The sequence below is a fragment of the Macaca nemestrina genome, chromosome 13 (genome assembly GCF_043159975.1).
Source record: "Macaca nemestrina isolate mMacNem1 chromosome 13, mMacNem.hap1, whole genome shotgun sequence".
NCBI classification, from domain to species: Eukaryota; Metazoa; Chordata; class Mammalia; order Primates; family Cercopithecidae; genus Macaca; species Macaca nemestrina.
The window spans coordinates 33,564,445-33,589,791 of NC_092137.1; the positions used below are offsets into that span (position 1 = coordinate 33,564,445).

The window sequence follows — 25,347 nt, forward strand, 5'->3', positions numbered from 1 at the left end:
TAAGTATTAGAGAATTAGATAACTGGTGTTTTTATATCCTGTATTACACAAAAATCCATGATGGATTGTTATATACATAAGTTTTAGTGATATTTGGAGAACTTGGATAGGATTTTTGGACGGACTGGGAGTGCACTGCTTTTTCCCATTTAAAATAATAGAATTTAGGCTGGGTGTGGTGACTCACACCTGTAATCCCAGCACTTTGGGAGGCCAAGGCAGCTGGATCACCTGAGGTCAGGAGTTTGAGACCAGCCTGGCCAACATGGTGGAACCCCATCCCTAATAAAAATACAAAAATTAGCTGGGCTTGGTGGTGGATGCCTGTAATACCAGCTACTCAGGAGGCTGAGGCACAAGAATCGCTTGAACTTGGGAGGCAGAGATTTCAGTGAGCCGAGATCTTGCCACTGCACTCCGGCCAGGGTGACAGAGAGAGACTCTGTCTCAAAAAAACAAAAAAAAGTAAATAAAAAATAAAAATAAAATAATAGAATTTAAGTTGCTGTTAAACAAAAGGCAGTATCTAAACATGTATTTAGTTACAGATTAGATTCCATCAACATAAGATGCTTGTTTTATAAGCATTTAAGAGATACATACATGTAAGTTTCTACTGGTATTATGAATATACAAAACTTATTCATTCTTCTCAGTGTCCCTGGTCCTCCTAGTTGCTCAAGGCCCCAGTTAATGTTGAAAAATATGGCCAGGTGTGGTAGCTCACGCCTATAATCCCTGCACTTTGGGAGGCCTAAGCCGGAGAATTACTTGAGCCCAGGAGTTGGAGACCAGCCTGTGCAACATGGTGAAACCCCATTTGTACTAAAAATACAAAAATTAGCTGGGTGTGGTGACACACACCTGTGGTCCTAGATACTTGGTAGGCTGAGGTGGAAGGATGGCTTGAGCCTGGGAGGCAGAAGTTGCAGTGAACTGAAATGATGCCACTGCACTCCAGCTTGGGTGACAGAGCCAGACCCTGTCTCAAAATAATAATAATAATAAAGTTGAAAAATATGTGTGTTTTTTGTCAGCAGCCTACCTCCCCTACAACACCCAACAAGCCTGTGGTGCCCCTCGAGTGGGCATTAGGGGTGATGCCAAAGCCAGACCCCACGGTCATCAACAAGCACATAAGGAAATTAGTTGAGGTAAGTGGTTGAGGGAGAATAAAGAGAGGGCACTTGAAGACCCTTTCCCTTTCCAGAATATTCCGCGATTGTCCACGAATCTGATGGAATCTATGAAAACAACCCTCTGGCAGGTAGGAACAATTTAGCAGGCACTTAGTGCTACCTGGCATTGGGCCCTGGGGAGAATCGATCAGGAAGGCCCTTTTCCCTTTGTTGTCAATCTACTCTCTCTTGCCCAGATACTCTCAGCTACTCCCAGCAATTCTCTTTCCCAGGCATTTGCCACCTCTGTCATTGTCAGCAGCTCAAGGGATTGGGGATTAGAATCACCCATGAAAAACCCACATAGGTCCCACTAAGATGCCCAATAAATTGATTACCCAAGGGCAGGAAAGAAATCCTGTAAGTTGGATAGTTTCTCCTTTTGTATAGTTTTGGAATTTTATGACACAGCAGCCCAATGTAATTGAGATTAGAAAAATCACCTAATGTAGGACAAGGCTCTGTCAGAGTTTTCCATGTAGAAAAAAGAGTAGAAGTGCCAATGGGGGGAACACAGAAACATCTAGGGTACAGGAAACTGTGATCCTGAATTAAATGTCGACTTTAATGGATTGGTAGGTACATCTGCTGGTGCAACAGAATTGAGTCTTTGGGACAGAATGTGCTTTTTTCTGGGAGAAGATGTTTAAAGAAAAAGAAAGAATGTCTTACATCTTGGATAATTTAGGGAACTAGGAGGTGCTGAAAGAAAAATTTTGTGGAACGTGTGAGGCAGGAAGGAAAAGGGTGGTGCCAAGAGGAGTATTAGTGAGGGAAGGTCTGAGAAGGAGATAAGGTCCAATGGAGCCTATGGTAGTAACAGATCCAGCTTAGAGCTGGGGAAGGTGAGAAAAGGATCCAGGGGCCCCCAGGGAATGCAAGGACTGAGTTGCAGCTCAGGAATGTCTGAAGCCAGGAAACGGAAGACAGAGCTGTTCCCTCTCCCAGTCTCATTCTACATACTGACTTCCTCTGCTCTCTCTCTCTCTCTGTCTCATTCTGTCTTCCTTACCTACTCTCTCTTCCTTATTCTCCAAATTCCTTACCATTGGTTCAATCAAACAAAAGACCTGGATTTTATGATGAATTTTACTCCACAAAAAATCTACTTGCAGTATAAATATGGATGTTAAACTATAAATAGTAGGCATTCCAAAATAGTTAACTTTTAAGCTATTTTTATTATAGCTAAGTAATGATACTGGGATTTTAAAAATAAAAAGGTAATGTTTTCTGATTTTGCACAATTCTGTTACCTATGAAAAAGCTTGAGATGGGCTCATTTGAGTCATATTTTTAATTAACTCATTCATTTATACCTAACTACTTCCCAAAATACTCCTGAAGCAACTTGCAACACAGGGCAATATAGATAGACAGAACAGACAGAAACTACTGGGAAAAGGAGAGAGATTAATTAAAACTGGAATCAAAATCAAATATAAATTTGTGTACATGTGTTTGCAGAAAGAACTTACAAAAGTTTTTGAAAACCTAATTTTGCAGAGGGCAATGGGAAACTTTTTTGTTCTTTTCTGATTATAAAGGAAGGTAGAATCATCAAGAATATTAAAGCATTACATAAATTATAGAAAATAAAAAGCTTTACTTTCAGGTCTTGGTAATTCTGTTCTCCAGGGATAACCACTGATAATTTGTAGATTATCTTATATGACTTTATTCTCTATCTCTATGTATATATAAACACAGATATACTACATACATATATACATGTATGTCTTATGCAACTTTCTTCGAGTTCTTTAGAACAGATTCCTAGAAGTGGAATTGCTGTGTCAGAGAGTAGGCACTTAAAATTCCTGATTGTCCTCCAGAAATATTGTGGCTATTTACATCACTAAATTGATACAAGAGTAACTATTGTCTCATACCCTAGAAGATGATCAATTACAGTATTTTAAGATTTTATTTTCATTTATATTTCTGTAATGATTAGCAGAGCTGAATAACTTTCCATGGATGTATTGACTATTTGTATTTTTATTTGGTGATTGCCTGTTTGACTTTTGTGTCTTTGCTCTCGCATATGCTGCAAATAACTTGCTCTGTTTGACATTTATCTTAAAATTTGTTAATTGAGCTTTTTTGGTTCAAATTTTTTGCATTTCATTAAATAAAATATTTTTCTTTATGGCTTCTGACATTGATGTCATGCTAAGAAAGCCCTTTTTCACACAAAGATTATGAAATGTGAAAAATATTTTCATCTATTTATCTTTGGCGTTTTACAGCTTTGGGTTTTTTTGCATTAAACTATGTAATACACTAGTGCGGAGGCTCATGCCTATAATCCCAGCACTTTGGGAGGCTGATGCAGGAGGATGGCTTGATTCCAGGAGTTTGAGGCTGCAGTGAGCTATGATCATGCCACTGCACTGCAGCCTGGGCAACAGAGTGAGATCCTGTCTCTAAAAAGATAAATAAATAAATAATATATAATACATCTAGAATTTAGTTTGGAGGTAATTTATTTTGTAAGATTATTAGTCATTTAACTCAGTAGCGGTTATTGGATAATCCATAATTTCTCTGTGGATTTTAAAAGACACTTTTTGATATTTTAAATTCCCAGATATACATGGGTTTGTTTCTGGACTCCACTCTCCATGGTAATTTGTATCATGTTGTTTTGATTAGTGTAGCTGTGTAGAATATTTGATTTCTGAAAGGGCATGTTCCGCCTCATTACTCTTCATTTAAAATAATTTTTAGCCTGTTTTCAATGTAACCACTTTGATTTGAACCTTATAATCAATTTGTTCATTTAAAACAAATCCCTACTGGGATTTTGACTGGAATTGCCTTAAATGTACAGTTTATTTTTTGAGATAACACCTTAAAACTTTATTTTCTATTGTCATGGTATTGGAATTTATAAATTCACTAAGCCAATTTCTACTCAACCCTGAGGTTTCAGTTTAAACCTTGCTTTTCCCAGGAAACCTTTCTTAATATACCTCCTCTTTCCCCACTACCAATAGCACTCTGTTTTTATTTATTTATTTACTGAGACGGAGTTTTGCTACTGTTGCCCAGGCTGGAGTGCAATGGTGCCATCTCAGCTCTCTGCAACCTCCTCCTCCCAGGTTCAAGCGATTCTCGTACCTCTGCCCCCTGAGTAGCTGGGATTGCAGGCGTTATGCCACCACACCTGGCTAATTTTTTTCTTTTCTTTTATTTTTAGTAGAGATGGGGATTTCATCATGTTGGTCAGGGTGGTCTTGAATTCTGACCTCGGGTGATCCACCCACTTCGGCCTCCTAAAGTGCTGGGATTACAGGTGTGAACCACTGTGCCCAGCCCAAGTTTTATTTTTAATTTTATTTTAAATTCATTTTTTTGGGATGATGCCTTACTCTATTGCCCAGGCTAGAGTGCAGTGGTGTGATCTTGGCTCGTTGTAACCTCGAACTCCTGGGCTAAGCAAGCCTCCTGCCTCAGCCTCACAAGTGGCTGGGACTATAGGCATGCACCACCATGCCCAGCTAATTAAAAAAAAAAAAAAATTGGTAGCAATGAGGTCTCTCTATGTTGCTCAGGCTGGTCTCAAACTCTTGGGCTCAAGTGATCTTCCCACCTCTGCCTCCAGCTCCCAAAGTGCTGGGGTTACAGGTGTGAGCCACCACATCCAACCATTACTCTGTTTTTATCCTCAGCAAACTACTTGTCTCTTATGTTATAAAGGCTTCTTGACTTAGTTATCTTTCACTAGATTCTAAGCTCCTTGATAGAAAGGACCATATGCTGGTTATCATTGCTTTCACAATAACAAGTGCAGAGCCTGCCTCATAGTCATTCAATAAATACTGATCTTTCCTTTGCAGTCTGTATTTAGAAACTATGATCATGACCATGACGGGTACATTTCCCAAGAGGACTTTGAAAGTATAGCTGCCAATTTTCCCTTCTTGGATTCCTTCTGTGTGCTGGACAAAGATCAGTAAGTTTTAATTTTGTTTTATTTTACTGCAACTATCGTAAAGCAGAAAATTATTATCAGAGGAGAAAAGGGAAACTTGTAATTTACATCTTGACAGCTTTAACCCTAGTGCTTTGATGAGCCAGGTTTAATTCGTTACTGATTATTTTCTTGGTGTGTATGAACATGACCTGAATGGAATCACAGGGCAGACCGTGTTGTCAGTGTTGAGCATAAGTGCATATTTGTAAATTATCCAAGCACTCCACTTGCTATATTGCCTCTATTGCTTAGCTCTCAACCCCAAAAAATCTCCACCAAAAAAGAGTAGAGGAGAAATATAATTAGATCTAACCTGGGAGAATCTTTGGCATTAGTGGACCTGAAGGCAATCTTAAAACTCATGAGCATTTAAAAAAAAAAATTTGGCCAGGCATGGTGGCTCACGCCTGTAATCCCAGCAGTTTGGGAGGCTGAGGCAGGAAGATCACTTGAGGCCAGGAGTTCAAGACCAGCCTGGCCAACATGACGAAACTCTGTCTCTACTAAAAATACAAAAATTCACTGGGCGTGGTGGCACAGGCCTATAATCCCAGCTACTTGGGTGGCTGAGGAGGGAGAATCGCTTGAGTCTGGGAGGCAGAGGTTGCAGTGAGCTGAGATAGCACCACTGTACCCCAGCCTGAGTGACTGAGCAAGACTTTGTCTCAAAAAAAAAAAAACCAAAAAACTTATTTATAGTCTTCATTAAAGCAGACGATAGCTGCAGATAGCCAAGAAGCATTCGTGCTTTTTCCTTTGATTGATCAAAGGTTGTCTTGATAAACGAAGAAAAAATATATTGCTTTTTAGTGTCAAATGATTCCTAAAAATTAAACCGCTTTAGAGACTAAAATGCAACTCATTAAAAGAAAATAATGATTTGGAAAAAAAACTGCTGAGAAATCCTGGCATTAATAATTTGATTGTTAATTGTACAAGATTAGTTCCTAATTTAAAAATCACCTGTAAGGAAATGCTGGATTTTGTTTTGGTAAATGGGCAAATGAAATTACATTAAAATTCTCTAATATTTTTGCTGGTATGAGATTTTTTTAAAAAATGAAATCTGGGGCCAGGTGTGATACCTCACACCTGTAATGCCAGCATTTTGGGAGGCTGAGGTAGGAGGATCGTTTGAAGTTTCAGACCAGCCTGGGCAACATGGTGGGACCTTGTCTCTAGCCATTTTTTCTTAATTGAATTTAAGAAAATAAAATCTGTAATTCAACACACCAAGAAAAGCCTTGACACATTAACATAACTTAAAATCTTAAATTCATCTTCATTATATACCCAGAACAAAGAATACTTTTAAAATAAATTCTATTAGAAACATTAACTTCCTTCACAAAGTAAAATTTAAATTGCCTGCTAACTACCCACTTCTTTGCTTAGTTTGTTACTATTAGTGACATGTAAATAGGACATTGACTTAAAATAACTTCCCAGTCTTCGTTTCTTTTATCTGTTGGTTCTAGAGACAGAATTGAGATTGTCCTAGCAAATATCTGCATCTATCTCTCTCTCTATATCATCATTATCTCTACTTACTGATATCTATAGAATTGTTTTCTATGAATGAAGGTTTGAACTATTCATATCTTGCTTACATGACACTAAAGTTTTGAGTGGTTAATACTGGAAAGTCTCAAAAAGATGTTTTCTCTAAGGTACTGTTTTCCAAATGATGTTCCACAGAAGTAGCTATCAATTAGTACTTTTGAAAAAGGAACTAACTAGTCACATGTGAGAAACACAGGGTTAAATCTCATTAAATAGGTGTCTTTACTGTGTGACTTCCCAAAGCTTTTAATAGGCTAAAGTGTGTTACGTTGTGAGTCCCTAGGAGGGGAGATGGGCTAATGTACTGTTACACAAATTTACGTAGCAAATGATGTCATAAATTTGTGAGACAATGCATTAATAAATTTATTTATCTCATATATAATAAAGATTGTTTTTGGCATCTTCATTATGAAATCAGTGCCCATTCCTTTGAGTGGGCAAAAGACACAAATAGACACTTCTGTAAAGAAGACATACATGTGGACAATAAGCATATGAAAAAAAGCTCAATATCACTGATCATTAGAGAAATGCAAGTCAAAACTACAGTGAGATATCATCCCATACCAGTCAGAATGGCTATTATTATTATTATTATTATTATTTTGAGACAGAGTCTTGTTCTTTCACCCAAGCTGGAGTGCAGTGGCACAATCTCGGCTCATTGCAACCTCCGCCTCCTGGGTTCAGGTGATTCTCATTCCTCAGCCTCCTGAGTAGCTGGGATTACAGGCATGCGCCACCATGCCAGGCAATTTTTTTTTTTTTTTTTTTTTTTTTTTTAAGTAGAGACGAGGTTCCATCATGTTGGCCAGACTAGTCCATGTTGGTCAGACTGGTCTCGAACTCCTGACCTCAGGTGATCCACCTGCCTTGGCCTCCCAAAGTTCTGGGATTCCAGGTGTGAGCCACTGTGCCCAGCCAGGAATGGCTATTATAAAGTCAAAAACTTGGCCGGGCACAGTGGCCCACGCCTGTAATCCCAGCACTTTGGGAGGCTGAGGTGGGTGGATCACGAGGTCAGGGGATCAAGACCATCCTGGCTAACATGGTGAAACCCCGTCTCTGCTAAAAATACAAAAAATTAGCCGGGCATGGTGACGGGGGCCTGTAGTCCCAGCTACTCGGGAGGCTGAGGCAAGAGAATGGCGTGAACCTGAGAGGCAGAGCTTGCAGTGAGCCAAGATCGCACCACTGCACTCCAGTCTGGATGACAGAGCAAGCCTCCATCTCAAAAAAAATTAAAAAATAAAAAAAGAAAGAAAGTAAAAAAATAACAGATGCTAGTGAGGTTGCAGAGGAAAGGGAACACTTACACACTGTTGGTGGGAGTGTAATTCATTCAACCATTGTGCAAAGCAGTATGGCGATTCCTCAAGTAGCTGAAAACAGAACTACACTTCAACCCAGCAATCTCATTACTGAGTATATACCCAGAGGAATAGAAATCATTCTGTAATAAAGACACAGGCATGTTAGTGTTCACTGAAGCACTATTCAAATATCAAAGTCATATAATCAACCTAAATACCCATCAATAATAGATTGAATAAAGAAAACGTGGTACATATACACCATGGACTATTACGCAGCCATAGAAAAGAATGAGATTGCCAGGCACAGTGGCTCACGCCTGTAATTCCAACACTTTGGGAGGCCGAGGCAGGTGGATCACCCGAGGTCGGGAGTTCGAGACCAGTCTGACCAACATGGAGAAACCCCATCTCTACTGAAAATACAAAAATTAGTCAGGCATGGTGGCACATGCTGGAGGCTGAGGCAGGAGAATCCCTTGAACCAGGGAGGCAGAGGTTGTGATGAGCCAAGATCGTGCCATTGCACTCCAGCCTGGGCAACAAGAGCGAATCTCTGTCTCAAAAAAAAAAAAAGAACGAGATCATGTCTTTTGCAGGAACATGGATGGAAGTGGATGCTATTATCCCTAGCAAACTAATGCAGGAACAGAAAACCAAATACCACATGTTCTCACTCCTAAGCGGGAACTAAATGATGAGAACTCAAGAACACAAAGAAGGGAATAATAGACACTGGTGCCTCCTTGATGGTGGATGGATGGTCAGAGGAGCAGAAAAAATAACTGTTGGGTGCTAGGCTGTGCCATAATTTCCCAGTAGGCTTGAGAATTTAGAATCCTTTTTTTTTTTAACCTCCTACGCAAAATAACTTTAATAATAATACTTATAATGTACAAAAATCAAAGTTATTTTGCATAGGAGGTAAGAAAGGGATCTCAAATTCTCAAGCCTGGGGGAAAATTGTGGCACAGCAAACAGCAACAGGGAAGCCTGGGCAGGCAGTACAGGGAAGAAAGAGATGAAGTTGGACTTAGATCCGTTGATTGAGACAGAGAGTGGATTATCAGGAAGAGAGGTCTAGCAAGTTGTTGAAGATGTGGTGCAAAAATTCAGGACAACAGTCAGGGCTGGGGATGGAGATGAAGTCTTCAGCCCCACTGTAAGCTGGAGTCGCGATCTTGTGAGCAAACTCTGGTGGGAACGCTTAGAGGGAGGTGAGCTTGGGGCCTGAGGAATGAGCCTTCAGGGACTCCCCTCCTACATGCAGGCATTGAAAGGAGTCAGAGGGCCCTGCAGCGAGCTGGAGAAGGGGGAGCTGGAGAGGAAGGAGGAGAAGCGGGGTGGCATGCAATTCCAGGGTGCCTAAGGGGAGGGCGCCGAAAGAAGGAAACATGTCTCCGTGTTACCTCCTGCCAATGAGAAAAGGCCACTGAGGATGTTCTTGGTGACAGATTTGTAGGGTTAGAAACCCAAGTGGCATAAAGAGTACCTGGAGGAAATGATCAAAGAGCCTAATGATTTCTCTTTTTGAAAACCTCGGGAGTAAAAGAAGGAAGAGAGAAAAGACACCTGTTGGAGATGGTGGCAGGACTGAGAAAGGGGATTTTTCAGGTGGGAAAGTCCTGAGCATATTTGTGAACGGGAGAAGAAATGGAAAGAGACTGAGCATAACCTGGAAGGAGGAGAGTCCCGGGGAGGCTGGAGAGTGCTGGATGGGGCAACATTTCCTCTGAGAGAGGAGCCCCAAGAGAGGACAGAGGAGGTAGAAAAGAATTCTGAACCGGAAAGGAAAGGTGTGATCGCCAGCACATGCTAATGGACAAAAAGCAATATGGAGCTCACCTGTGTCAAGTGGATCCAATTATTATTATTATTATTTTATTTTATTTATTTTTTTTTTTGAGAAAGAGTCTCGCTCTATTGCCCAGGCTGGAGTGCAGTGGTGTGATCTCAGCTCACTGCAATCTCTGCCTCCGTGCCTCAGTCTCCTGAGTTGCTGGGATTACAGGCACACGTCACCGTGCCCACCTAATTTTTGTGTTTTTAGTAGAGACAGGGGTCTCACCATGTTGGTCAGGCTGGCCTTGAACTCCTGACCTCAAGTGATCCACCCACCTTGGCCCCCCAAAGTGCTAGGATTACCATTACCTCCCAAAGTGCCATGAGCCACCGCACCTGGCCAACTGGATCATTTTTGATAAACAAGAAGTCAGGGTATGTGGTGAGCAGGGGTAGGAAGGTGGGAAGAACCAGAGGTTTGTTCTGTGTGGAGTAGATCTGGAAGAATTGCTCCCAGCCAGTCACAGTGAATGGGCTATGAGCCACTAAGATGTGAGTGAAAATATCACCAAGGAGCCTGGACAGGGTCAAGCTGAATGAATTTGAGAATGGTCAGCTCAGTTATTACAGTTTTCTGCCTTTCTCCATCATCCTAATTCTCGCAACCTTACAGCTAGGCAAGGACTAGAAAGATGTCCTTCAGGAAGCTGCTTTTCATAATAAAGACTTTCTGTGTCGCAGTGCACAGGCCACATGTGTGCTTACATGAATATGCTCCTGCACACACACACATGCAGGGTGCACACATACACAATTTTCTGCTCACTGAAAAAGGCGTTGAACACCTGAAGATGCCTTTTGAGGTTCGCCCTTTCTCTGAGATGTAATAGAGAAGTGAATATTCCTCATCTGCTTTTGGCCACAAAGGTTTGGGAGGTGGGTGATTAAAGTGTGGCAACTACGTAGCAACCTGATATTCAAAGATCCCTCCCTTCTTGGATTCTCTTAACAGGGACGGCCTAATTAGTAAAGATGAAATGATGGCTTACTTCCTGAGAGCGAAATCCCAACTACACTGTAAAATGGGACCAGGATTTATCCATAATTTTCAGGAGATGACCTATCTCAAACCAACCTTCTGCGAACACTGTGCAGGATTCGTAAGTCTGTTTTTCGTTGTTTTCTTACATAAGTAGTTATTTGCGCGGCATTCTGAAAGGGTAGGAAAATGATACACCAAATAAAGTTCGCTGTCTGCTTTGAATCAGAAGTAAAACATGATGCCTCCCTGAAATTAAAGATTAAACACCAAAGGCAAGGTTTCGTTATTTTCTAGGAATGCAGGGCCAGCAAAAACAGGGAAGGTTGGCTGTTAACTCAAAAGAGTGGGTTTGTTTATTAATCCCTGCCAGGGAAAAGTGTCAGCCCAATGAGCCCTGGCATTATCACTAATATTCATAAGTGGTTGCAATTAAGAGGTGCATTTATCTTAGCGAGTTCCTTACAGTTTTCATTTCATGTGTTATTAGTGACCAGAAATCCATCATGGCATGGTTCAATAATTCACAACCCAAAAAGAAGAAAAAATCTTTTTGGAGAGAAGCTGGTTATAATAAAAAATAACATTTACTGAATGCTTGATGGTAACAAAGTACTTCCATAGACATTATGGTAACTAATCCTCATAGCAAGCCCTTGAAGTGGGTATTTTACTTTCATCATCTTGCTTATGAAGATAGAGAGGTTCAGAGAGGATAACCCAGGTTTCTGAGGATTGCACAGCTAATCATTACCGGAGCTTGGACTCCGACACAGGTGTACTGACTGTCAGCCCTGTGCTTCACCTACACCACTGCAACAAATGAAGACTGCATGCTTCCTTCCCCCACTTTTGATAATTCTTTGGGAAGTGAAGTCAGTTTTTGATCCTGGCCTTAACAGAAACTCTTGGGCCCTGAATGTCTTCCAGTTGATATCCAAGTTAAATACAATGGAAAATGTGGTATTCCAGGTGAGGGAGGCCCAGCACCCAGATGAGTATGACAATCACCCCTTTTTCTTTCTTTTCTTTTTTTTAATTTTTATTTTTTGAGATGGAGTCTTGCTCTGTCGCCCAGGCTGGAGTGCAGTGGCACAATCTTGGCCCACTGCAAACTCCGCCTCCTGGGTTCATGCTATTCTCCTGCCTCAGCCTCCTGAGTAGCTGGGACTACAGGCGCCCACCACCATACCCAGCTAATTTTTTGTGTTTTTAGTAGAGACGGGGTTTCACCATGTTAGCCAGGATGGTCTCCATCTCCTGACCTTGTGATCCGCCTGCCTCGGCCTCCCAAAGTGCTGGGATTACAGGAGTGAGCAACCACGCCCGGTGACAGTCACCCCTTTTTCTAGATGCCAGAGCTCAGTCGTGTCAGCTTTATTTGGCAGGCATGTCCTCCTGTTGACTTGTTCACCTATATTGAATTTGTTGCCAATATTATACACTACCAGAAATTACATTTTTCCCATCCCAGGCTCAAAGAACTGGCTTTGGGGGGCCAAATGCAGGAGTCTGTGTTCAAGCACACACTCCTCTGAGAATGGGTAAATAAGAGGCAGCCATTACCTCAAAGATGGTCCCAGGTGGTCATAGCAGCTGATGTGACACAGGGCAAAGCCAGTCTAACTAGTTCTCTTTATTCACTGCAGAGAAGGTGAAGTTCTTCTTTAGTATCTCCACTAGGATTGCGTGACCAGACCATTTTATCATAAAACAAATGGTTGGCCAGGCGCATTGGCTCACGCATGTAATCCCAGCACTTTGAAAGGCCAAGGCAGAGGATCACCTGAGGTCTGAAGTTTGAGACCAACCTGGCCAACATGGGGAAAACCCATCTCTACCAGAAATACAAAAATTAGCAGGGCATGGTGGCAGGTGCCTGTAATCCTAGCTACTCAGGAGGCTGAAGCAGGAGAATCACTTGAACCTGGCAGGCGGAGGTTGCAGTGAGCCAAGATCGTGCTACTGCACTCCAGCCTAGGCAACAGAGCAAGACTCAGTCTCAAAACAAAACAAAACAAAATGATCTCCTTTTTCATGTTTCTCTAGTTTCTCTATTCTGATGGAAATCTCTGGAAGTACTTAGACCTGAAAGTTCTGATGTGGGATGGGGCCGTGTGTAACACACTCCTACACAGTGGGACCCAGTGAACAAAAGATCAGGCTGCTGGGCCATGGCATGGCTCAGCCAAAAGTCAGGATGACGCATCTGTCTTTTGGTGGGCTGTGAGAGTCAGAAGGCCCTTACCAAATCTCAAGGTCCCGGGTGCTTTGGCATGGACCTGTAGTCCCAGGTGCTCGGGAGGTTGAAGGAGGGGGATAGCTTGAGCCCAAAAGTTTGACTCCAGCCTGGGCAATATAAAGAGACCCCCACCGCTGCCATCTCTAAATATAATAATAATAATAATAAAAACTCGGAAAGGCGTGGTGGCTCACGCCTATAATCCCAGCACTTTGGGAGGCTGAGGCGGGTAGATCATGAGATCAGGAGATGGAGACCATCCTGGCTAACACAATGAAACTCCATCTCTACTAAAAATATAAAAAATTAGGCAGGTGTGGTGGCGGGTGCTTGTAGTCCCAGCTACTCAGGAGACTGAGGCAGGAGAATGGCGTGAACCCGGGAGGTGGAGCTTGCAGTGAGCCGAGATCGCGCCACTGCACTTCAGCCTGGGCAACAGAGCAAGACTCCATCTCAAAAAACAAACAAACAAACTCCAAGGTCTTATCTCTGCTCTCGAGTCCTTCTGTCCTGTTCCTCCCTTTTACAGAGGCCCTGGTTCTGTGGGAGCAGCAAGGTAGACTTTCTTGGAAGTTCCACACCTGTCCCCCTGACTCATTGGAGCAGAGATGCTGGTGCTGCATTCTTGACGCAGTTGTGATGAAGTAGAAAGCTCTGGACTTGGAGTCTGGAACCCTGGGTTAAATTTCTGTTTTGCCCTTGCTAACTCTATGTCTTTGACCAAGTCATTCACATCTTTGGGTCTATTTCTATCTGTAAAAGGGAGTTAATACTTACCCACCATGTTGTTGCATGATAAAATACTATTAGACATGTTGCACGTCACATGGCTTGGAGTACACATTTTTTATGTATTCCTTGATACTTTGAGAGTTTAATTGAAATTAACTCATTTAAAATTTTTACAGCTGTTTTTGTTTTTAAAATATATTTAATTTTATTGATACGATTTGATTTGATCTTCACTGACACTCATGTTAAAAAGCCCATTGGTTTTCAAAGGAATTTAACTATAGCTCTATAGATGTGTCATTGAAAGGAATTGTGGGAGAATGGTTCCAGTGCCAGAACCATCTGCTTTTAAAATAAATTCCATTTTAAGGTTAAGGAAGACAAACAGACTTGCTCTGCAGAAGATTTATTTTAGAATTGGAATCCCAGAACTGAAAGAGTGTTAGTAATTCCCTTATTTTGTAGATGAAGAAACTGAGGTCTGGAGAAGTTAAGTGACTTCCCCCAAGGTCTCACAGATCATTAGCAGCAAAACCATGAGTCACACCCAGGTCTCCTGACTCTCAGTCTAGTGCTCCTTACACCACAATTACTCCAAATATGACAGCAGCCGGTGGTCTCAAATCCAAGGACTGTGGGAAATACTCCCGCATACCCATCCACATGAGTTCATCCTCTCCTGTTCTTGGCAGGCACACTGGCCCAGTGCCTCTTCCTAGCTACTGTTTGTTCCTGGCTATTAAGTAAGCATGAGCAAACCTACCTCCTCACCCCCACCCCCAGCACTCTTGCTTGACTGTATGTTTTTCAGCAGTTCCTGCAGCAATGCAATAATGTAACATATCTGGATATTAGGATGTCTCTTCTTAAATCTTACCCTTTCTTGTCCCACCTCAGTGCCTTTGCTCACACACAGAGTATGCAGGAGCAATGGCTTCCTGTCTTTCCCTCAAGTGACACATTCTTCTCTCCCTTACTAGCTATGAGACCTTGCCAACGGACTTTACCTCTCTGCAGGTCAGTCTCCTTGTCTGTAAAAATGAGAAAAATATTATTACCTATACCATACAGACATCATGAGCAATTAAACAAGCTAATATGTATAAAGAGCCTAAAACTGTGCCTCTCACATAGCAAGAGTTCAAGAAATGTTAGCTATCATCATTATGATTGCTATTATCATTACCAAGGGCTCTGGAGAAAGAATTTCCAGGTTGTGGGAGATTGGAAATTATCTAACTTCCTGGATCATCACATTTACCTTTTATAAAAGAGAAGCAAACTAGATTATCGTAAAGATCAAGCTGTGATGATCCTGGCCACCACTGCCCTTTTTCTGGATCATGCCCCTCTGTCTTCCAGCCATCCTTGCTTCTACTTAGTTGTCAAATAATCCTTCCTGTCCCCAAGACAAAATATTGCTCTGTCCTAGGAGATATTTGCATTTTATTTATTTATTATTATTTTTTTCTTTGAGATAGAATCTCTCTCTGTCGCCAGGCTGGAGTGCAGTGGATATTGGCTCACTGCAACCTCTACCTCCCAGGTTCAAGCGATTTTCCTGCCTCAGTCTCCTGAGTAGCTGGGACTACAGGCATGCACCACCATGCCCAGCTAATTTTTGTATTTTTAGTAGAGATGGGGTTTCACTATGTTGGTGAGGATGGTCTTGATCTCTTGACCTCGTGATCCACCTGCCTCGGCCTCCCAAAGTGCTGGGATTACAGGCATGAGCCACCACACCTGACCGACATTTGCATTTTAATATGTATTCTGAAGGACCAAATAGCTGTTAAGGCTCAAAGGAATTTTAGTTTTCTACTTGCGGAAGTTCCTTGTCAAGAAGTAAGGAGTTTTCCTGTAATCTTGAGTCACTTCACATTGTGACTTACTCTTCTGGAAGAGCGGGCCATGCTGCCCACATGTGGGGGCATTGTTCGCTTATAATACACTATGAGCATTGTGAACGGCACCCCCATCAGTCCCAGTGGGCCCTGCTTTTTTCGACATTATTTTATTAAGTAGATAATAGCCATCTAACCCAAACACGAAAAAGTTAGCAATAGTTCTTCTCCTCCAACTTGAGCTAAGCCCATTTAATTACCCATACTGTACACCTCTGGTGAATCTATCACCCCGTGCAAGAGCTGTGGGGAGGCACAGAAGGGCATGGCAAGGCCCTCTTCTTTATGGTGTTTAGGAGTCTGTCTAGAGAGCAAAGACACCACCACCAGAATGTTGCCTCTGAACCCCCCCACCGGGCAAACGCTCCCTCGTAGAACTGTGGGCCCTCACATCTCGCCTCAGGGATTTGTCACTTCCTACTCGTTAACCACAAGGAAGTCACAGACTCCTTGGTTGGTAGAATCTGAGCTTTTTCGACATCTCCTACAGCCCTGGCACAGGCCAAACATAGAGCAAATGCGGAGAATGAAGACATGAATAACTAAGATCATTTCCTCTTCTGTATTTTTCCACGGGACAAATACTACTCAGAAAATAACCTAGGAAAATCCAAATGCTTTCATGTGAGGCGCGCTTCTTCCATTGCTTCATTTCCTGTAGTGGGTACCAAGAGCAGCTAGTGTCATTAAAAAGAGGGAGCCAGGGGCTCCCAAAGACCAGTGGCCATCTCCTCTGTACGTTTTGCTGAGAGCGCATCAGGCCAAAGTCTGGTGCATCAAACTTTAGTAGTTTCCCATCCTGGCTCCCAGTTGGCTCCAAGAAAGAAAAGGGAAATGAAACTCATGTTATCACCATAGCTGGAAGGGGCCCAGAGAGGGTTCTTCTATCTGGCAGGAAGGGTGTTAAGAGTGGCTACATCCTGTTTGTGCCTGGCTAGTCATGAAGCTTCCCAGGACTTCCCTCTCAGTGGCCTTGTTTTCCTTCCAGATCTATCCTCAGATTCCCTGACATTCCTTTGTCTTTTGTTACAGCTCTGGGGCATAATCAAGCAAGGATACAAATGCAAAGGTAAATCAATGTTATTTTGTTAAAATTTTTAAAATGTGACATTTTGGTTAAGAAACAAATTTGGTTAAACTACAAAAGCTCTTGACATTATTCAGAATTTCAGTCTTTTGGGTCAACGGCAACTGAGAATGATTGCCTCTGAGGAGGAGTTCCTGGAGTTTTGGAGAGCTAAAATTGGAATTTTATAGCTTGTTAGAAACCACTCTTATCAACACACATAAATCTAGTTCTTTTGAATCAGAGGCATCCAGTTAAGGTGGGAATTCTGAGTGGGACAAGCCTAGCTAAAATACTGTATATAAGAAATTTTCCTTCAAAGAAAAACACTACTTACTATTTCTATAATCCATAGGCACTTCTTCCCACTCACACTTAGCTATTCTTTTCTCTACTAAATCACATAGATGGTAACAGAAAACAAGGAGAAAACTTAAAATGTATTTTTGTCCTTTTCAGTGAATGCATTCCTCTATATTTCCCATTTAATTAAGTTTATAAACAATTGAATAAAATATATTTGACAAATGCTATATGCATGTATATTAAGCATTTAGGAGTGTGTTGCTACTTGTACATATATGATCAAGTACACATTATTGTTATTTAAGAAGTTGCTGGACACTATGCGTATAGTTTATATGGTTCTTTTAAGAATCTTACAATGCTTTTGAAAAATATAATAAAACTTCAAAAAGAAACATCTTAATCACAGAATACCTTCAGATGAATGTTGTTCCCCTAGCATGCCTTTTTTCTCCAGTTATTTTCCAGTATTTGCTCCTCATTTTGCATGAACAAAAAACTTCCCAAATCTCAATGGAAGCCACTGTTTAATGCTCAGAAGTACCTTCCCATTAGTGCTTCTCTATCACTTGCCTTGGTCTAACTTAGATTTTTACTTTCAAGCAGCAAAGATACTGCAAGAACTTATTGCCCAGCAGTGAGTCATTTGTTTTATTCTGGTTTCTATCCTCATACCCTAAAATACACACACACACACGCAATTTTATAAAGATGAAAATATATTATACCTTTGGATTATCTCTTGTATTTTCTTACTGGCATATAAAGTGAAGAAAAAACTAATTAAAATAAATTGAACACGTCATTAAGACTTTTTGGAAACAAGATCACTTAGGGGAAAATGGGTATTGGAAATAGTTAGAAAGGTCCTCTTTGACGGTAGGAGAGAAATGATGATCTCTATTCAGTGATTCTCTGTGAAGTGTAGGACCCTCACCATAGGAAATAATTGGGACCCACCATCTGAAGTGGCCACATTTTTCTACCCCAAGTAGTAATTAACATTCTATTACCTTATCTAAAACATCCTAATGGGCAATTTCACAGACTCTACTGCATACCATTTCAAAGCATAAGCAAATACAGAACATATTTACTGAGCATCTGCCCATCTTGTATTCTGTTTCTATACAAAGGAAGGAAGCAGAAGATGTAATCACTGGCCCTGAAAGGTTTTGGAAAATGAAGAAGAGTAAAAAAGTCCAGACAAGTGCTGAATGGAGGAACTCCTCACAATAAATGATCAGAGGCAGCAGTTGGCCTGGGAGAGGCTAGAAGCTGAGGCTTCTTGCCCTCATCCTGCCTTAGGCTCTCTTTGTGGGGATTCCATCTAAGCCTGGGAAAGACTCTCAACCCCATTTGATTTGCATTTAGTTTTGGGCAAAGGCAACTGACCTCTCAGGCTGGACTCTATTTGCTCCCTAGGCACAATTGCTCATTAGGTCCTCAATTGCATAGAGAATCAAGCTGAGCAAATGTAAGAGAACTTTCGGAACCTCAGGAAGGCAAGTGTGGACCAATGGCCCCTTTCCAGATGCTAGACACACCCCATGGGCCTGAGCTCAACTCTGAAATTCAACACAGAAACTGGGGTTGGGGAGGGGAGGGCTGAAAAATCAAGTGCCACCCTGGAAACTCAGTCAATATCAGACACACTAATCATCTGCGACACCCTTGGAATTTTTCAGACTGTGGAGCCAATTGTCACAAACAGTGCAAAGACCTCCTGGTTCTGGCCTGCAGGAGATTTGCCCGGGCGCCCTCCTTGAGCAGTGGTCATGGGTCACTGCCTGGAAGCCCCTCGCTGCCCCCAGGTAATGCCCTCTGCCTTCTTTGCTGCCATGGTCTCTCTCTGCTTGCCTCCTCACACTTGGACCTCATTTAGGTTCTGGGTCTAAACCCAGTCAGTCTCTCTAAATGCTAAGGCCTTCTTTAGGGTGAGCAGCAGTGGCTAAACCCTTGAATCATCCTTGCTTCTCTCTGCTTTCCAGTCTCAGGAACATGTAGCTTGCCTACAGCTAATTGAGTTCTGTTCCTCGTCGGTTCCTCTAGGACCTTGCATGCCAGACTCGTGCTGTTTGCACTATCCTTGATGCTTTGCTATCAAGCAGTCAGATGTCAAATAATCACCATCCTCTTTCACTTCCAGCACAGGATGAGGTGTTTGAGTTCCCTGGAGTCACTGCTGGACACAGGGATTTAGACAGCAGAGCCATCACACTGGTTACAGGCTCTTCTCGCAAGATCTCCGTGAGGCTACAGAGGGCCACCACCAGCCAGGCCACCCAGACTGAACCTGTCTGGTCAGAGGCTGGCTGGGGGGACTCAGGGTCCCACACCTTCCCTAAAATGAAATCCAAGTTCCATGACAAAGCAGCAAAGGACAAAGGCTTTGCCAAATGGGAAAATGAGAAGCCCAGGGTGCATGCTGGTGTGGATGTTGTAGACCGGGGCACGGAGTTCGAACCTGACCAGGATGAAGGAGAAGAGACCAGACAGGATGGTGAGGTAAGTGCTAGGTCAACCCACAAAGAAAACCAGAAGAAGGAGGCTGAAAGTGCTGAGACGAGCGTGACAGAGGGTCTGGGGGGCAGCCTGGTAGTTCTGAAAGCAGAATGGTTGGGAATGAAGACATGTATCACTTTTAGTCTTGCCACTGGCTAGCTATGTGGCCCTGGACATATGTTTCTTCTTTGTGGATCTCAGTTTCATGATGTAAAAAATTGAACCAGATCAAGTTCTGAAACCTAGTGAAGGCTGTCATGTGTGCGCACTGAAATGATGCCGCAGAAGCCCCTGACTATATATCCAAGATACCAGCACACAATACAGATCAGCTTGGTTTTCCAAGCTAGAACCAGGGCCAGAGTCAAGAAAGGCAGTGGAAGCAAAAGCCTTTTAGATAAAGGAGAATTGGAAACTTTTGACTCTACTCAAAAGAAGCTTTTGACAGCATCATGGAAAAAGGGGTGGTAAGCATCAGAGATACATGGCCCTTGAGGATCTCTAAACCAGGCTCTGCCTCTGCATGAGCAAAATCATGCAAAGCAAAGTAGGATGCAGATGGAATTTGTTAGAGTATGCTGACATAGAAATTGATTCAAGATGGAGTTAGATAAATTCATTAGTTAACAGTCTATAGTGTATTAAGAGAAAGGATTTGAGAAAATTGGCATCATATTCCTAACGTTTAAAGCAATGTCATGGAGGACAGCCAATGCCGCCCTGTCAAATCGTTCTCATAAACAGAATATTGGGTTAGGCAGAGATCCTACTGGATCAAGCCAGTGCTCTTTAGTCTTATGGGTGGTCCTCCACATTCCACTCTTCAGGAGACCTAAACACACCTCTCCATACATCTCTCCATGATGAGAAAAACTCTAATGACCTTTAACCAGAAATCCCCCTAGTTCCTTCCTGATTGAAGGCAGTGCATAAGGAGGCCACCCATTATCTCTGGTCATACAAGGTTTATTGTAAGTTTCTGCTGAAACACTTTTTTTGTTTTGTATAACATCCACTTTTAAAAACAGCTTTGAGATGTAATTCACATGCCATGAAACTGACCCGTTCAAAAGTATACAATTCAGTATACTTTCAGTATGCTTTTAGCATACTCACAAAGTTGTGCAACCATCACTACAATCTAATTTTAGAATATTTTCATTATTCCAAAAAGAAATCCTACACCCATGAGTAGTCACTCTCCCCCACCTCACCCAGCCCTAGGCAGCCAACTAATTTATTTTCTGTCTCTATAGATTTGCAACACCCACTTTATTTTTAACATTTCCCCCACTGATCATCTTGGCAATTGTATCAGTCCTATCCCCCCACTTCTTTTACTGGCCTAGCACAGTTCAAGCTGGGAATATAAACGGGAATAAGAGAAAGATCATGATTTGGTGCCAACAGCTCTTAACCTGACGTCTATTTAATGACTTCAGGGGGTTCATGACAGCACTTTATACTTTATATAAAATTATACATGAACATATGCTCACTTCTGGGAAGAGGAGTCCATGCATTAAACAGATTCTCATGCGGGTATGTGATCCAAAAAAGCAAAGAATCATTGTGCAAGAAGATTTTCTGGATTCCCTGTCTAGTCACCCCATATACCAACTCAGCCTGCAGAGGCTATTTCCATGGGTGCTGTAGCTGCCCCTGGAATCTCAGAAAAAGAACTTCTCCAGGTTGATGGCAGGATGCCTACCAGAGTGCTCAGGATGGCACCCACCTCATGGGCATCTCTGAATTCAGAGGAGAACCTGCTTTTGTTAAACAAATAGTGAAATTGGCCATGAGCTCACTACTATTGGCCTCTCACAGTTCAAGTTACTTAAACTGTGCTTCTGAGTTAGGAGAAGTTCACAGCCTGTTGGGTGTAAGACAATCACATAGGTAAGATTTCCTGATCATTAATCTCTATAAGAAAATATAAACAAGTATCTGGGCTTTTAAAAAAATTTAAATTTGTTTTCTGGAAATTGAACTTTTATATTCAAATGCTCTCTTATCCTTTCTGTGTTCTTATCTCTCTCTTTTTTTTGACAGAGTCTCACTCTTTCACCCAGGCTAGAGTGCAGTGGCGCAATCTCGCCCCACTAGTTTTTGTTTTTTCAGTAGAGACAGGATTTCACCACGTTGGCCAGGCTGGTCTTGAACTCCTGACCTCAGATATTCTACCTGCCTCGTCCTCCCAAAGTGCTGGGATTACAGATGTGAGCCATTGCGCCCGGCCATGTTTTTCTCTCTTAAAGCACAGGGATGATTCACTGACCCCAAGTATTTAATTTCATCTGTGCTAATTAATGAAGGAAGTATGCTCTTGCATGAAATGCATATGTATGGTATATAGTCTCAGTCCCATAGAAATCAGTAACAAATGAGATGTTTGCCCTGTTTAGGGAATAAGCAAGAAGGAAAAAAAAATGACAAAATTATACCCAGGGGTTGAATATGTAGACAAAGGAGTTTTTAAATTTAAGATTTTTTTTTTTTTTTTCTGCCAGGCGAGACCAATAAATGGCATTAGGAGCACTGACCTACACATTTATTATTTAGTATCAGATGATGTTTGTGAGTCCTGTAGTTAAAAACTGTAGAACGCAGAAAAGGTACTTGTGTTTGTAATCCGTGTATTTCCTCCAACAGAGTTCTAGGATTTATACTCATTTTAAAATATAAGGGTATGAACATTTTCTGTGGCAGTGTACCTCATCTCACCAGTGACCACAGAGCCCCTGCATGTCAGAACAGGTCAAGATTACTCTCTTGGCAGTAAGAATACATGCATTTCCTTTAAACTTCTTTTATTTTCCTTTATCTTCTACTAAATTAAATTTAGTCAACAAATATTTATCATAAAAGCGTTGGGAAATGCTGACTAAATAAAATGGAATATGTTTGTGAATATATGTCATATACATATATAGTCATACATATGTACATATACATATGTAGATTGATAGGTTTTCTCAGTGCCCTTATGCACTAATTTACACTGTGGATTTCTAAAAGGGAAACCTTTTAACAAGAATCATTTTGAGGAACTAATGATTTGTGGTATACCCTTTAAGGTCAACATCCTAGTTGGACTCCATATAGGAGTCTTCAAGAGTTCATGTGCTGGGTGAGCTACGTGATCTCTCTCTCTCTCTTTTTTTTTTTTTTTTTCTGAGACAAGCTCTCACTGTCCCTTAGACAGGACTGCAGTGGTGCAGTCATAGCTCACCACAGCCTCGAACTCCTGGGCTCAAGCGATCCTCCCATCTCAGCCTCCTAAGTAGCTGGGCCAGCAGGCATATGCCACCACACCCAGCTGGTTTTTATTTATTTTTTGTAGAGACGGGGTCTTGCTATATTTACCAGGCTGGTCTTGAACTCCTGGTCTCAAGTGATCCTCCCACCTTAGCCTCCCAAAGTGCTGGGATTATAGGTGTGAGCCACTGCACCCGGCTACCTATGTGATCTCCTAATTCCCACTAAATCCTGAGACTATGAGGTACTGATCATTTCAGATATTCCCTCAAATTCATCTGAAAAACTGCTCTCTAGGAACATTCTTACTTTGTTACATGAGATCCAACCATGCAATAGGTTCCAATTTGTGTTTCAGGATGGCTGACTTCAGGCTGCGGAAACTGAAGGCAATAATGTGGGCTTTCGGAAGGGCAAGATGAGACACTCTGAAGAAAGCTGTGACTCTCAGGAAGTTATCTGGAAAGATACCTGGATGTTCACTGCCTTGGGACACTGTGGGATCTCCATGTTTGGACTATGGGACAGAGAATTGACCCTAACTATGAACTATTTATTTCCTGCTCCCCTACCCCTAGTTAAGTGCCACAAAGACTGTGTTATGTAGTCAGTACTTTTTTCATGTATCTTTCTCTAGAGCCATTTATATACGGGTGAAACGAAAGCTTTTTTGCATGTACTTGATACTCATTCTGTAAACTCAAGACTTCGCTTTTTTTGTGAGAATATCCTTTCAATACTTTTATAAACTTTTGTGTGTGCTGTGGCGGGGAACAGTTAACAAGGAGATGATTTAGAGGATTTTTTTTTTTTTTTTGGTGTGCCTTTTGGATGGGACCAGGACTTAACATTTTCCTGAGGACAAGGAAGCTCTTCAGACACTGGAATGCAGTGATTCTTCTAATGATGGTCAACTGCAAGAGAAGCTATTTACATTGTTCCTACCATACAGTTGCTATGATATGTAACAAGTCACACATGTATATATCACACAAGTCTTACCAATTCTGCATCACTAGGAAGCTATGGCATGGTCGTGAAAACTCTCCTAATACTTATAATAGCCATGGAAGAAAATTATGCTTGTCCCTTCTGACTGGGTTAAGCCATCTTTCTTAAGATTCCTGAAGTAGAAATAGCAATTAAGAAATAAATTCAAGTTTTGAAGGTTAACATTTAACAGAAAAACAAACCATTTGAATCAGCTACTAGGTGATATGCAAAACAACCATCAATTTTTTAAAACTCAAGAATTTCATGAAAAAACAAACAAAAAAAACTTTCGGTTGTAAAAGAAAACCCTTGTTCTCTTCCTAAGAAACGGCCTTCCACAATTAAAGAATATTCATAGAAAGAAAATAATCACAAACCATATTTGATTAACATTTCATTTAAACTTTTAAAATATCAATCTTTTAAGTAGCTCCCATTTACCCAAAATAACTAGTTATGGTTCTATTTCTTCCATGATTAGAGGAGAGAGAGCTTGATTCAAGATACTGAAAAATAGAGATGGGACTGAGCCTGTGAATGACAGGAATGATCTGTTACCAGGTGACTAGTCGGAAACTACCCCACAGAGGTGCACTGGTCTGCATTTGGGGGCTAAAGTGTATATATTCCATTTAAAATGGAATTTGTTTGTATTTGGGGCAGTCTTCAGTAAAGCCTTTCTCCTTTCTTTTCTCCACTGAGGACAGTTCTGCTCAGCAAAATTGTTGAGTACCTGTTCCAGCCAGGTCCCATGCTATATGCACGAAGTTAAGAAAAGCTTGGTCTTGGCCTTTGAGAGCTGACAGCCCATGGGCATTAAGGCAAAGTGGTTCCAGTGATTTAAAATATAGTTCCAAATATGCTAAAACCAACTTGTGCCAACCAGATTTACAGATTGGAAATACTGCAGATGAAGTGAAGTTATCAGTTGAGGGAGCTGTGATTAAGCTGGATAATAAGAGAACACGCCACCTGTAAGCACTCAGAAGGCAGTCATCCCTAGATGTTGGTTTCATGTATATTACACTATCTACTACTACCCATAAATGCAATAATATGCATGTTAACAACATTAAAAACAGAAAACAGCAATCTAAGTACAGGAAAGCTTTTTTGTGTGTTTAAAAAAATGGAAGAAAATTCAGGAAGAAACGTGGTTAATAAACATTGTACTGTTCTTTTGCTTCTCAAAGGAATTATTCACTTGCCACTTTGGTTATTTTTGAGTTTTCATACATAGGAAGTTTTATATTGTCAGCCTTCCTATGACAAAAATATTAAATGTAACGAGTAAAAAATAAAAAAGAACAAATAACTATGTATATACATATATAAATTACATATGTGCCTGTATATTGTGTGTGTATATACACAGTAAGTCCTCATTTGTCCATAGATTCTTGGAAACTGCTACTTTAACAACTTGAAGTTGGTCTTGAAACAACTATAACAAGACCAACTTTTTTTCTCATCAACGTTGT

At 41.4% G+C, this 25,347-nt stretch overlaps 1 protein-coding gene across 10 annotated transcripts in view; it reads left to right on the plus strand.

Annotated features, from left to right (window-relative positions):
- LOC105464819 (RAS guanyl releasing protein 3) overlaps positions 1-25,044 on the plus strand; it is a 127,615-nt gene extending 102,571 nt beyond the window's left edge. For 7 of the 10 annotated variants that reach the window (XM_071076494.1, XM_071076491.1, XM_071076490.1 and 4 more), the window contains 7 exons: positions 1,038-1,154; positions 5,024-5,139; positions 10,834-10,981; positions 16,771-16,807; positions 18,799-18,924; positions 19,260-19,618; positions 23,213-25,044. In XM_071076494.1, the coding sequence (XP_070932595.1) occupies positions 1,038-1,154; positions 5,024-5,139; positions 10,834-10,981; positions 16,771-16,807; positions 18,799-18,924; positions 19,260-19,618; positions 23,213-23,260 (951 nt within the window). In that variant the 3' untranslated portion in view covers positions 23,261-25,044. The remainder of the gene's footprint in view (positions 1-1,037; positions 1,155-5,023; positions 5,140-10,833; positions 10,982-16,770; positions 16,808-18,798; positions 18,925-19,259; positions 19,619-23,212) is intronic. The other 3 variants (XM_071076492.1, XM_071076493.1, XM_071076495.1) reach the window with 3 other exon arrangements.
- The last annotated feature ends 303 nt before the right edge of the window (positions 25,045-25,347 follow it).